This window comes from Phodopus roborovskii, unplaced genomic scaffold (assembly GCF_943737965.1).
Source record: "Phodopus roborovskii unplaced genomic scaffold, PHOROB, whole genome shotgun sequence".
Taxonomy (NCBI): Eukaryota; Metazoa; Chordata; class Mammalia; order Rodentia; family Cricetidae; genus Phodopus; species Phodopus roborovskii.
The window spans coordinates 38383152-38398517 of record NW_026126418.1 but is presented as its reverse complement, the minus strand read 5'-3'; the positions used below and the strand labels follow the sequence as shown (position 1 = coordinate 38398517).

Below are 15366 nucleotides of genomic sequence, written 5' to 3'. Positions count from 1 at the left end.
GAAAGCTGCCCAGCGTCCTATACCCATGCATGTACAAGCAGCACTAAATAGACTTACCGGTTTTAAAAGAAAAATACAGCAAGATTACAAGAAGTTGGGAGGGGCAGTAGCAGTGAGATAGAAAAGGAATTGGAAAGGTGAGAATTGTGATGATATATTATTTATGATTTATTAACGCTTGCCTGAGGATTCAGAAAGCCAAGTCAGTCTCAAGCTATAAAAGTCAGGCAGTAGTGATACACACCTTTAATCCTAACATCAAGAAGCTAGGAGGTGGTGGTACAAACCTTTAATTCTAGGACTCAAGATTAAGAGGTAGACAGATCTCTGAGTTCAAGGCCACCCAGACCTACACAAGACTAATCTAGTCCTAAAGAGAAACAGCTCACACAAAGATGATCTCAGCACCTGGGATTACACAAGGCCTTTAATCGCAGCACTAGAGGGGTATAAAAGATAGGAGCACGGTCTTCAATAGTCAGTATCAGGCATTCATTTCTCCAGCCACAATGAGGATAGGCAAACAGTGAAGTCTCAGGATTCTCCAAGAGCTAGTGGCCTGCTACTTAGCCTTTCTGATCTTCAGCTTGAAGTTTGAACCCCAACATTACTCTCTGGGCCTTTTATTTTCTGTGTTACAGATAATGGTGATAGTTTGTTCAAACTCTATTATGTGCATGGAATTATCAATAATTTCAAATAATCAATATGAAACTATCAATAGCAAAAGTAAAAATAAAGTAAGTTCTGGAGAAACAAAAGTTAAGTCAGCAATTAAAATGGAAGAAGAGGAAGTTGAATGTCAGTTTTTCCTTGGGCATACTGTGTTTGACTCAAATACAAAAATCACCCTCTGATTTTCACACTTCTGTGTCACCTGTCTCTGGTGTGTCCAGATGTGCAAACTGTCTGCTGAACTGGCTTACTAGTGCCAATCAGTGGGTTCAAATTTGTGAAACTGAAAGGCTTGGATTCTGTCATTCTAAGGCCAGTTGTAGTGCTTTTATTTCCAGAGTGAGTCTGAACACATTTGCTTGAGTAAAGTCCCATGTTTAGAGTTGTCAGTGATGTAATTCAGGACTACATTTTAGAGTTCAAGTAGTATGAAGTACATGAATGCATAGAAATAGATGAAAAATACAAGATCAAAACAATGGTACCAGGTCACAAATAAATTACTCATCAGCTAAGGCAGGAGAAAAGAGAGAAGCTTCTGTTTGAACACTGGCATTTATTTCCAAGTTTTTGTTGCTTACAGACCACAAATGGGAGCCATTCCTCAATTCCAATCATCTGGATAGCATATACAGGTTAATGAATGCACCATGTTCTATTCTTAATCAGACTTTTGACACCACTATTGCTCAGTGAGTGGAGTTTCTGCATCCACTATGTGGGTTTGATTGCTGGTCCAATTTCCCTCATGTTGGTATTCAGGCATCACACCAGCTTGCCTGAGGATCGAGAAATGATAGCAGGACATGCCAGCAATAACAGCCAAGCTGTGACACTGTGACTACCTATGAGTTGCTCACTCTCCTTATGCGCAGGCACTATACCCCCTTATAAAAAGCAAGTGCCTTCTCTCTTCCTTTGCTGCAGCTCAGGGGCAGCCTCTACACCCTTCCACCTCCCTAATAAACCTCTAACATGAGCCCTGCTGTATGGTGTGACTTTGTGGCACCCCTTGTCTCCCACCTGCCAAGGCACCTTCCGCTGTTAAATCATTGTGTAAACCTCTGACAATTTTCCCTTTTCACAGCTGTGCCAGCCCCTCTCCTATGTGTGTCTACTGTGCGTTCTCGAGTGTTGTGTTAACCCTAGCTCAGGAGTCCTTCTAAATGGAGTTAAAAATATTTAGATTCATTGTCTGTTTATTCCAGTCCATTGTGGTTGGGTTATGTGCTAGCACACTCATCCTGAAATTATTAATTATGTAAAATGTGTATCTGTTTGCCATGGCTGCGAGCAATACAAGCTGTATGTAATTAGATATTTAGGATCATGACTTAGTGTATTTTGTCATTCCTCAGTTTTCTCCATAGGGTAAACAGATAGTGATAATATGTACCCTCTGAGGTTTTGTGATGCTGAATGCACCAATGCAGGTAAAATGCTCACATAAGCTTCTGATACACAGATTATACAACTTGCTGTTATTGCATCATACCTGTTTCTCCTACTTCTCTTCACCTCCACTTCTAATTTCTCCTTCTTTCACATGTAAACCAGAGAATTAAAAGCCAAAAGCCAAGATTCTTGATAGTGCTTTTTTTTTTTTTTTTTTTTTTTTTTTTTTTTGGTGTGTGTGTGTTCCTAGTCAAATAAATACTGTCATTGAGGTACATTTCTACCCCTTGGTTTTTCAAACAGTTTTTTTTTTAAATATGTATCTGAGGGTGACCTCAAATCTATAATCCCTTGCCTTTACTTCCCAGATACTGGAATTATAGGCATGCACCAACTCACCTGGCTTTTTTCCTTTTTAAATGAGTTTTTTTCAGTTATTGTAAAATATAATGGGTTTCATTATAACATTTTCGTACATGTATATCATCAAGCTTTTTTTGTATGCCTCTCATCATTGCCCTTTCTGTTGTCCTGCATTTCTCCAAAAAGTCCCTCTTCTGTTGTCATATAGAGATGCTAGAAGGATGGGTGGTGGTTTACATTTCTACCATCAGAGTAAATGGTCATTTTTCTAGACATTTTCCTTGGAGTTTGCTGTCATTTGTTTTCTTAATTATATAGATTATAACCCAGGGTGAAATGGAATATTAATGTAGTTTTAATTTGCATTTTCCTATTGCTAGGAATGTTGATTTTTTTCTTGTAATTATCGACTATTTCTATTTTTTCTTTTGAGAACTAACCAGTTAATGTGCCCACTTGTTGAATGACTGACTTTAATTGAGAATGGTTAATTTTTATGTTGTATATATGAATGCTTGGCCAAATATGTAGTTGGCAAAGAGTTACTCCAATTCTGAAGGCTTTATGTGGCTTTGAAACACATCAAAAGTGAGTGTATATTTGAAAGTACCTGTTATTATGTATGCTATGTGTCTACAACATTATTTTTTATTTGTTAATATATCCATTAACAAGTACTTTCAATTTAACTGCTCTAAGTCAAAATCATTCAGTCAACAAACGAGCATATTAGCTTCTCTCAGAATTGTACCAGGTACCACTAGAACCTTTCTGTCTATGAGATGTAGGCAAAGAATACTGAAATGGGAAGTGTCTCCTATCAGTCTAACACTGGAGAGGTCACAAGAAATCTGAGACTCATTGATGAATAAAATAACAAGCCTCCCTTTAAAGACAAGTAAGTGATTCTGTTCTGAAGTAGGGAAAACACTTAAAAGTGACACTCAGGTCATAGGAGAGCAGTTCCGTTGAACCTGAATGGTCTTACCAATGAAGATGGCCATGAAATAAGTGTCTCAGCAAGAGCAGAAGAGGCAAGTCTGGAACTTCTTTGTACCAGATCTTGAGAACAAAATAAATGGGTGAAGGGAAAAAGGAGGGAGATTCTTGGCTTGTTCTTGTATTGTTCTCAGTGGAGGAGGTACATTTGAAAGCAGCAAGTGTAGCACTCAGATCTTAAAAGCATTTAAACTAGGCGGTTTAAACCTTGTCTTACACATACATACCACATACATACGTGTGTGTGTGTGTGTGTGTGTGTGTGTGTGTGTGTGTGTGTGTATGTGTGAACGCACAAACTGCAGTTAAAGGGCCTGGTAGGGAATATGTCCCAAAGGCAACCATGATAATTGATCTCCGTTGTCAGTTTTACTGGATTTAGAATTACCCAGGAGATATATCTGGGTCAGTGTTTTCAGAAAGGGTTATCTGAGGATAGAAGGCCCACTTGTTATGAGTATGTTTTTCCCTGCTGGCCCGCCTGGTCTCACCACCACGCCAGCCCCAAATAACACAGAGAGACGCTGTATTAGATATAAAGTTGTTAGCCTGTTACTTATTGGCTATCTCTGTCTAAATATTAAGCCATTTCTACTATTCTAAGTATTTCCTCGTGGTCTCATCTTACTGGAGAGAGGGGTCAGCGTTCTGCTCTCTCCAGTCTCTCCACGCTGACTCTCCTCCTTACTCCTTCCTCTCTCTTCTAGTCTCCTAGTCCCGCCTATCTTGCTTTGCTATTGGTCAAGAGTGCTTTATTCATTAACCAATAAGGTAAACATATTTGCAGAATGACATCTCCCATCACCCACTATCTCATGGGATTAATAGAAAGAGAAGAGGTAAGGCAAGCTACCTGCTTTCTGTGTCCCTGTATTCACAGCAGTGAAAAGCTCTCTCACATCCCTGCTACCGAGCTCCTTGTCATGGTAGACTGTGCACTACCAGATACTAAGCCCAAATAAGCTCTTCTTCTCTTATAGTGCTTTCTGACTTGAGAGGGGGAAAGCACTTAATAGAAGCAACATAAAAACCAGAAATTGGGCCAATTGTCCAAGCTCAGTTGGATTGTCCCCAGTCTTCATTAGAAATGACCATGAAGAGTTGGGGAGCTAACTAAGACCACCTCAATGTTGTGGGAGATTTAAAAACAATTGATTACAGCTCTTGAACAAGAGTATAAACAGTGTGTAGCTATGTGGAAAAGAATTTTGATTCTTAATTAAACTTTTATTTTGAAATGAAATTATTTATTGTAACTGAAGGATATAAATTATACAAGACCCAGAATGTATTCCTGAGGACATTTATATTCAGAGTAAATTGAATCTTCAGCCAGACATATGGAAATATAAATTATTTTTCTTAATTGTTAGGTACCAGTTGGTTATGATATCCTCACAGTCTTGCTATACTTTTGTGTGCTTTCAAATCCTTTTTTCTTTTTGTTCCTTTTTTGGTGGGAAAAGTTTTACTACACAGCCATAGCCCAGATTAACTTCAAACCCACACTTTTTTTTTGCTTCAGTTTACAGTGTTGAGATTACAGGCCTTCCTTGCCTGGCCTCACTTTATCCTGATGTTTAAGATTTCATGTATTTTATGATAGATAGCAAGCTTCTGCTTTCAAGATCTGATTCTAGTTCTCTAAGCTATAAAGCTATAGATTTTCTTGTGACAATCATCTTGTATCTAACTATGCAAAGTAGCATTACAGTACTACACAGAGAGAGAGAGAGAGAAAGAGAGAGAGACAGAGGGTGAGTACAGGGAATATGAAGATGCCATGGGGCAGATATATTGGAATTACCATTTACATGTACTCTGTAGTCAGAAGCTTGCTAAGACTCACACAGGCAAGCCAGGGATCAGCTAAGAGAGATCTCAGCACGACTGAGTTACAGGAAAGGGAAGTGGGGAGCATTCTGACTCTCATGAAGCTTAGCTCAGCCAAGATCCAGTGTGCTAGATGGTTATGCATTTGAATTTCTTAGAAAAAATAAGATTTTTATACATGGAAAAATGCAGCTTGTTAGTAAGTGAGAATTAATAGAAATGCTTACATCCAAGGTTACACCTTGGTTTTGGCCATCACAATTTAACCAGTACATGTAGAAATTATGTCAGGCTTGGGAGAAGGCTTTGTTAGAAAGTGCTTGTGGCACAAACCTGACGACCAAAGTTTGCATCCCCAGCTCCCATGTATAAAGCTGTGTATAACAGGCAGAGACAGGGAAAGTTGAGGACAGATCCTGGGGGCATGTTATCCATTCAGTCTCACTGAAATAGGAAATTCCAGGTTTAGTGAAAATCCCTCAAAAACTAAGGAGAAAGGTAGAGTAAGGTAATCCAAATATCAACCCCTCACCTACATGTATGTGCACCCCTACACAAACATGTCTATTTATGGACACTTTCACACAAATGTCAAGGGGAGAAAAACAATGAATCTTAGTAAGAAACAATGCCCAATAATAAGACCTTCCAGAGGTCACAGGCTCAAGCTCTAAAATACAATACATAACTAACTAGCTTTTGAAAACACACCACAAAGCCCCTTCATGTATCTTAGGATGCACTTATTCCTGGGTTTTTCTTCTGTGGAACCTTCTCTAGAGGTGGACAAAAATATACTTTTAATGTTGTTCTGCGATACATTCAGAATTGGAAAATGGAAAGCTGCTATCAAATAGTAAACATTTCTATCTAAATATGAACTCAGTCTATAAAGATGAAAGCATAATGTCTGATGTCTCTGGAGTATTTTGTCTGTCTAGTGGATGAACTGTCAAGATCACCAGGCATAGCAATAGCCATAATTAATGAACTAGGAAGGCAGTAAATTAAACAGTATCTTCTATATTTAGATATTCCATGATTTATTTCTTATGAAGTTTCTGCCTTTATTACTGAGCTATTACTACTACTACTACTACTACTACTACTACTACTCTCTCTCTCACATACACACACACACACACACAATATCTCTTGGTCATATTCAGGAAAACTTCTAAATGTTTTGTATGAAGGAAACAATAATAATAACAAATGAAATACATATCCAGGGCTTAATGATAGATAAAATTAATATAGAAAAGAAATATAAATAGGCATAGCTATCATGAGTAGGCAAGGAATGAGTGACCACAAGAGCTTTTCCACAGAAAGTGAGCCTTTGGTCAAAGGTTTGCATGCACTCCTTTGAGAATCTGGTTTATTGTCTCAGATGCAGGCTGATGAGTCCTTGCCAGCACTAATCTATGTCCTTGTCTTACTGAGAGCATGCTGACCTGGCTCATTATGTCTATCAAGCCCTCCTTCTTGGAGTGTTCTGGTAATAACTGATGTTTGTGATCCTGGCAGCAAAGTGAATCCCCCTATGTCCTGAATGTGCACTTTTGCTGGGTCCCGAAAGACAGACATATTATTCCAAGGACATGATGTTTGCTGAGTAAGGTGGTCATGGCTCCCACTGAGATGTGGTCACTTCTGATCCAGGGCATATTTTCTCTGACATCGGAGATGTCAACATGAGCTTTTGGGCATCAGTGTCTGTAACCTCTGTTCACACTATGGCCACTCAAGCTGTAATTGCAGTCACTGACATTAAGAGGTTAAGAGTTGATTTGACCAATCCTCTGTGAGCAGAGCATTTAAAAAGCCAATTGTTTTGACATTACTGTTCTTTTCCCTCTGACTTCTGTGGTTGCACAGACTATGTGCATGACAGCTGAGCTCATCCCCAGCAAAATGAAGTGGGGGGGGGATGGTTGGACTCTGCCCAAATGACATTCTTGTTTACTTCCTTGTGTTTTTAGATGACTAAGAATGGCACAGTGGAATCCGAAGAAGCCAGCACTCTGACAGTGGATGACATTTCCGATGATGACATTGATTTAGACAACACAGAAGTAGATGAATACTTCTTCCTGCAACCCCTGCCCACAAAGAAACGGAGAGCCCTACTTCGTGCCTCTGGAGTGAAGAAGATCGACGTGGAAGAAAAACACGAGCTGAGAGCCATCCGCCTGTCTCGGGAGGACTGCGGCTGTGACTGCAGAGTGTTCTGTGATCCAGAAACATGTACCTGCAGCCTGGCAGGCATTAAGTGTCAGGTAAGGATTGGGATCTCAGGGCATCTGAAGAAAAGATGTCACATGCCACCCCAGAAAGAAGCAGTCATATTGTGTATATTGTTTATTTTTTTTTAAACTGGGAGAAGAAAACACTGTAAAGGAAAGACACATGATTCAAGGGGAAAGAAATCCTAATTCATAGGCATTCATAAAAATACGTATACATACTGAGTATACTGTGAATGGCAGCTCAAACTGCAACTGAGGCAATTGAAGGCATTTCCTCCCAGATTCTGTCATTACATCAGTAACATCAGCTTATGTTAGCTTTTTTTTTTTTTTTTTTTTTGGTTTTCATATAGTCTGGTAGAGGACACTGTATTTTCCATTTGAGTTCATATTTTTCTGGTCCATCCTGGGGGGGTATAAAGTTCCCCACTAGTGATATGGACTAGAGTAGTTCCTAGTCAGACAGTCCTCAAAAGACTAAATTGCATTCTTACCTTGTCTGAAATAGGCATCCCAGGAAAACACTGTGCCCAGTGTCATTTCTACACTGATCAGGTTGAGATGCTGTCAAACCCACAGTAGAATCCAACTAGAAACATTTTTGAGGGGCACTGCCACTGTGTTTATCTGTTGCTTGTGATGGATTTTACTCTTCAACGTACTGAGACATGGCTGCAAACCCCTAAATGTTCTCATACCCTTTCAGTGAAAAATGAAATGAAGTTACAATGAACAGCGTGTACTCAGGGCTTAATAAGACAAGGGGAGCTGTCTTATTGTGACAACAAGATTAGATGGAGGAATATGCAGAAGTAAGGAGAGGACGTTTTGCAATTTGGGAGTCATCTCATAACAGTGAAAAGTCTATTTCATTCCACAGAGCCTGTATTTGACTTTATATGAATAATAGTGGGAAATGGCCTTACCAACCTCACCTGGTGATGACACTTTTTAAAACTTCAAGTTTAAAACTCATTAAAAATAAAAGCAATAGTTTACCAATTCCTGGACAAGGTGATTTTCTGGTTCCGTCCATCTAGAATTCACCAGAGCCCTGTGATTGGTTACCTGTTCTTACTTTATGCAGGAATAACTTCATTCATTTAGAAAGAGAAAGTCACGTAGGCAGCTGAAAGCAAAGGATAGTTCTTTTCCACTCTCCTGATGAGAACATATTTGCCCTCTCTATTCCCCCTCTCCTTCCTGTTTTGAATATAGTACCTCATGGACACAAGTACTCTACTACTACTGAGCTAATATTTGCAAACTATATTATTTTAAGAAAGGGTTTTACTAAGTTGCCTGGTCTCTAGCTTGTAGGCCTTCTGATTCCCTGCTGTTACATTTATTGGCACCAGGTAAATCCATTTGAGTTGGGCTTCTATTCTAAGTGGGAAGCAGTCAAGGGACCTGCATCCATGTTTCAAGGATGTAGTTGTACTTTCCTCTGGGCCATCAGCTCACAAATAACATTACAGAGACTTACTATAAATTATGAAAGCTTGTCCTTAGCTTGGGCTTTTTTCCAACTAACTCATAATTTAACCTACCTTCTGCCATGTGGCCAGTTACTTCTCCTGTGTACCATATATCTGACTTATCCATTGTCTAGGTGGCATCTCTGCCTTTTTTCTTCCCAGTATTCCTCTCTCTTTCCAGAAAATTTCACCTATTCTCTCTCACCTAGCTCTTGGCCATTTAGCTCTTTGTTAAACCAATCACAGTGACACATATTCATAGTGTAAATAAATATTCTGCAACATTCAAATATAGCAAGCTTTCTTGTTGTATGATCTTTGGATCATCCCAGAGACTTACTATTATTAGGCCTTTTTTCCAACTAGCTCTTATAACTTAAGTAACCCATATTTTTTCTTTTAGTTTACATTCTGCCATATGGCTCAGTTACCTCTCCTCAATACAGTACATACAACTTGCTTCGAGTCTGCTGGAGAATTCTGCCAGCCTAGATTCCTCTTCCTCTTCCTCTCTTTTGCCTGAAGTCCCTTCTAGCCTCTCTGTTGGCTAGCCTCTCCTGCCTAACTGTTGGTCATTCATTTTTTTTATTACACCAATCACAGCAACACATCTTTATAAAGTGTAAAACTATTCTGCAACATAATAGCCCTTTAAAGTAGTGAGACTGCAACAGTGTGACACTGTGTGGCTTTGAGTAGTGTCATCCCAGATACCTATAGCAATGACAGCCACCTCATAAGATGTAAATGAAAGAACATAGTAGCATCAAGGTGGTGTCATAGAAATTAGATTAAAGAGCCCAGGAGACTAGTCTGTGTGTGACTTAAAAAAGTGGGTAGGTGCGTTGGAATGTAATGGAAGGGAACCAGGGTTGCAAAACGGGAGCAAAATCAAATGGGAAAGGAGAATGAAAAGTAGAGAGTAGAAAAATGAGAACGCTATGGAGGGTGCAGTGAAATTTAAATTCTTACTTATACCCTCAACGCAGCACTCTTTGAGACATACATTTAAAAACAGCTCATTCATAAGTCTTCACTTCCCATGCTCATTTCTTACTTTCAGCTTATTCATCATTGGCTGTGACATAAGTAGAACTTGAGTGCATTACTTAATTCAGAGTAGTTGTTAGAAAGTCCTTGATTTTATTTGGTCTGTAATAGCTCCATGGCGCTAATCTGTGCTCTTCCTTCCAAGGTGGATCGTATGTCTTTCCCATGTGGCTGCACTAAAGAAGGTTGTAGTAACACAGCAGGTAGAATTGAATTTAATCCTATCCGTGTCCGGACTCATTTTTTGCACACAATAATGAAACTTGAACTCGAGAAAAACCGAGAGCAGCAAATCCCCACGCTGAACGGCTGCCATGGTGAGATAAGCACCCACAGCACTTCCATGGGCCCCGTCGCTCACTCTGTGGAATATTCCATCGCAGACAATTTTGAGATTGAAAGCGAACCCCAGGCCACAGTGCTGCACCTGCAGGAGGAATTGGATTGCCAAGGGGAGGAGGAGGAAGAGGAGGAAGATGGAAGCAGTTTCTGCAGTGGAGTTACTGACTCGAGCACACAAAGCTTGGCCCCCAGTGAATCAGACGAGGAGGAAGAGGAGGAGGAGGATGAAGAGGAAGAGGAGGAGGAAGATGAGGATGACGACAAGGGAGACAGCTTTGTAGAAGGGCTTGGAGGCCATGCTGAAGTCGTCCCTCTTCCTTCTGTTCTTTGTTACTCTGATGGCACCGCTGTTCATGAAAGCCACACAAAAAATGCTTCGTTTTACACTAGCTCTTCAACTCTGTACTACCAAATTGATAGCCACATCCCAGGACCTCCTAGCCAGATCTCTGACAACTATTCTGAAAGAGATACTGTCAAAAACGGTGCCCTGTCGCTGGTGCCTTACACCATGACCCCAGAACGGTTTGTTGACTATGCCAGACAAGCAGAAGAGGCCTATGGGGCCTCCCACTACCCAGCTGCCAACCCTTCTGTCATTGTTTGCTGCCCCACTTCTGAAAACGATAGCGGGGTGCCCTGTAACACCTTATATCCTGAACACAGATCCAATCTTCCCCAAGTGGAATTTCACTCATACTTGAAAGGCCCTTCCCAGGAAGGGTTTGTCTCTACGTTGAATGGCGACAGCCACATTTCAGAGCATCCTGCAGAAAATTCTCTGAGCCTTGCAGAAAAGAGCCGATTACACGAGGAGTGCATCAAATCCCCCGTGGTGGAAACAGTCCCCGTTTAGTTGCTTAAATTATTCTATTACAGGACCAAGTCTTCTACTTAAGGCACTGTATTGCATTTGCTCGGCTCATGGTTTAACCTGAAGACCAAGAAAATGTGGATTGTACTTAATCTTCCAGACAGTGTTTCTTTCCCTTCTTTCTAGTTTCCCAACTGTCGCGTGGCACAAATAAAAATGCAGTCGCTATGGGGATTTTAAACGGTTTTGAACTGTTTTGATAGAAAATGCTAAATTAAAAAAAAATGCATATCTCACAGTTGCCTACCTGTCAAACTGTGTGAAACCTGCCAAGCTATGCAGATCATAGCTCCAAGTTTTAGGTTATCGGGCCTGTGCAAGATTGTTAACTAAGACTAGAAAATAATCAGATTTAGAGTCCTAATTTTCGATATATCTGAAGATGATGGTGACTTTTTAATTGTAAAAGTAATTATTGTAAGAAAAAGATTGAACTGTTTCTTGTGTATTTTATTTATGGTAGTTTAGAAGTCCTGCTTTGATGAAAATGAACAGCATGTTCTTTGAAGCTGCAGTTGCGTTAGCTAGCACTACAGAGCATGCCCAGGAGGATTGCACCTGGAACCCGCCCACATTTTTATGATCATGACTAAGCAGATTTGCAAATACTTTCTTAAGGACGACATAGGCCTATTTTTGCTATTTGGGACAAATGAGTCTATATGTGCAGGTCCTTACGCAGTTTTTCTCTAAAGTTAAGAGTTAGGACAATCCTCTGGTGAGGGTCCAGTTCACTGCCCTCCCTCTGCTGAGAAAGATGGAATTGCCTTTCTTGTAAAACAGCGTCATCTTGTTTATCAGCTTAGACAGCACCTTTAAACTCTACCCCCTCCATCAAAATGCACTTTAGTGCCCCTTCATGGTACCTCCTGTGGGGTGGGGGGGTCTCAGAATGCTTTGAAATCAAGTTTGTTTGGCTTTTTTTTTCTTTTTTAATTATGAAAAAGTTAACTAATGTAAGGTTCATACAATAGAGATAATAGAGAATAGTTCCAATGGCATGAAGGAAAAAGACTTGTTTTCCTTCACCATTCTGAGGACCTAACTCAGTAACACAGAGGAGGCTTGGAACAAAACCAGAAGAGCACAGCCTCAGAAACCAATCTGTTCTACACAGTGATCAACTCATCTCTACGAAAGCAAAAACACGTCATGAGATTTCCACTTAGGGACTAGCTGATTCAAGGCAGGCCTGCACTCACATACTCACAAGGCCTTACTTTTCAGAAGCATTTTTATTGGTCTTGCCTAGGACAGTGCCTAGGTCATGCACCACAGTCCAGAATGCATTGCAAAGGCGCCCACTTCACCTTCTCTTACTTAGTAAAGGGAATACAGAGAAAGGAAAACTTGCACTGTCTGCCTCTGGCTTGCCTAATTGGTGCCCGGGAGGACTTTGATCAACCCCTTTTCCTGTAAGCTTAAATAACTATAGGACAAGTGCTATGGTTTCCCCCAAGGCAATGATTTTGCTGAATCCATTTCCCAGTTCCGACATCCTATTCTTACACCATTTCACATGCATTATGACTATTTAAAAGTAGACACACCCTGCTATGTAGTGACTGCATCCCTAATGTTTTTTATGCCTCCTAGACTCGGGCATTAAATATCTTACAGATTTCAGTTCCTTACACCATACTGTTTTACTTGATCAAACTCCAATGTGCTTAGAATCCTTCAGTGAGGAGGAGTTCCTGTTTAAGCTCAATATGGGGAAAACTCCTTTGCTTGTGGAATTTGTTCCTGCCCATCTCTACACCACCTCAAGGCCAAATCAACATTATTATTAGCATTAAAAGTGCTTTGGGTTTGTCATGCTCTAGAGAGCAGTAGTGGGGTGTGGGGCTGCTTGTTTTGCTTGATTGGTGCGGCCACTCTGATGGGAGTGTGCTCTGCCTGTTGTAGTGTGACCAGAGTTATCTTCAGTGTTGCCCCTTTTAGTCTTTCATCTCCACTTTCCCTGGCTCCTGCCTACACAATCCGAAGAGCAGGGACTCAAAGAGAAAACGACAATAGGCTATTGTTACTTCATTTAAGCAAATGAGAGAATTCCATTTTTTTTGCTGGACCATTCTACCCTCTGGAAGTATTGGCTGGTGAGGCAGTCTCAGGCTCTTGTTGGGACAGAGTGTAGGGAGGCACAGGGCAACCCTGACTAGGGTAGAGTTGAAGGGGTAATGACAGTCCAGTTCCTGAGCCCTTAGAAATGTTTATTTCAGTCCAGCCTTATGTTACAAGGCTTAAAGCCTACCATTTTGTGTGTGGCTGGGTTTCTCTTGCTCAGCTTTATTTTTTCCAGAAGGACACTTCAAAAACAGAGCTTCCTTCCTCTCTTTATTCAGTTGGGATAGAAAGTCTCACTCTGCTAAAAATAATTACCTTTTTGAGCGTGAAAACAACCATCCCAATTCTTTGCATACCTAAGTAAGACATAGACATCTCTCACAAGTCATAATAGGTACAGGCTACCTATTTTAACAAAAACAACAATAACACTATGTACTTTGTTATATACACACAAATATAGAATACACATGTACCATAACTTAGAGTGCAACAGATTATAGGTAGTAGCTAGTAATGAGTACTGGATCATTAGTTCCTACAGTACAATCAGGCTGTGTTTTGTCTAAAAATATAGAAGATAATTTTGACAGCACTTGATAGAAAAATGCTGGGCTAAAGTTACAAATAGTATTAATGAGGAATTATCTCATTGTATCTTCCTTTCCCAGTAAAAACTGAGAACACAGTAATTCTGGATTGTTCTTTCCATTAATAGGCTTATTCAATAAAAAACTGCCCACATGCAAGGCAAGTGCTACAGTGATTTCCGTTTTTCAAAGGGAGGGATGGGGTTGGATGCAGCCAGGTTGAAACACTTGGAATCTTTGCACCAAGGCACAATGATACGACCTGCAGCTGCTGCCTTGCTTCTGTGATATATCTAACCAATTGGAGTCTTTCTGTGTGCACAGCTCCCGAGTCTTGCACTATCAATGGCAAAGCCCCAGTGCTCCAGAACCTATTGTTATAAAGGTTTGATTCCCAGCTCTATTCCTGATCAGTCACATTCCCTTTATCTTTTTTTTTCCATTTTTTATTGGTTAAAAAAAAAAGACAATTTTAAGCCGGTCCCAATGTATTGACTATTATTTACTAAAATATAGGTTAAAAATCCAATTGTCTCTTTTCTTTTAGTAGATTGAATAGTAGACTTCTTGGAAACCAGTCTTTGTGGGGGAATTATGTTTTTCTCATCATGTAATGTCAACCATATAGTAAAAAAAAAAATCTAACATTTCTTTATGTGATGAAATCACTTGATGGCAGTATGGTATCCTCTGGCATGCTCCTACAAAACAGTACCAGTCATAGAAACCTGCCACAGTCCTTAAGACGTGCAGAGATTATACTGATTCCATTCTAGGAAAATTTTGATTTAGATTTCATTAAACAAGAATATGTGCCATAATTTATTTCTTTATCAATACCTCACGTTTTAATTGTTGCCTTGTACAATCTCTTAATAACTTAGTGTTGATCTTCAGAATTTGTTAAATATCCATGTTTTTCTTCTAACAACTATTTATTGAACATCTCCTATGTTATAACAGCTGACCTGGTAGCAAAAAAGAGCAGGGGAACTGCATATTCAGCAGGGTGAGGACACTGGAGGGATGGCATGAGATGGTCAAGCATGGTCAGATCCATTTACACGGAATCCAGTACCCTGTTGGAAACACTGTTGCAGATTCTGCTCATTCCACACAAACTGCTTCTAAAAGGAGCTGATTTCCCCTAAATTAATGGAACTTATTGCACCCCTCCTGATACTAGGAAATAAATTTGGGTTCAGGGAAAGGATGTTCATTAAGTTGTTTCTTGGCTGCAGAGCTATCTAATAAAATGTCAAATGTATGCCAATAAACTCCCACCAGTTTTGATTCATACAAAACCCAGAGAACTTCAAGGCAGTGTGGGACATGACCCTCTTACTCATTTTATAAACAGAGTTTTAAAATGGTAGACCCCCTACACCAAAGGCATTACCTAGAAGCACATAGACAATGACAGAGGTCATTAGTGATCCTTCCTTTCA

The 15366-nt window shown here is 40.0% G+C and overlaps 1 protein-coding gene across 3 annotated transcripts in view; it reads left to right on the top strand.

Moving 5' to 3' along the window:
- Csrnp3 (cysteine and serine rich nuclear protein 3) overlaps positions 1 to 11290 on the top strand; it is a 149073-nt gene extending 137783 nt beyond the window's left edge. For all 3 annotated transcript variants that reach the window (XM_051184557.1, XM_051184558.1, XM_051184559.1), the window contains exons 4-5: positions 7251 to 7547; positions 10191 to 11290. In XM_051184557.1, coding sequence (XP_051040514.1) covers positions 7251 to 7547; positions 10191 to 11243 — 1350 coding nt within the window. In that variant the 3' untranslated portion in view covers positions 11244 to 11290. The remainder of the gene's footprint in view (positions 1 to 7250; positions 7548 to 10190) is intronic.
- The last annotated feature ends 4076 nt before the right edge of the window (positions 11291 to 15366 follow it).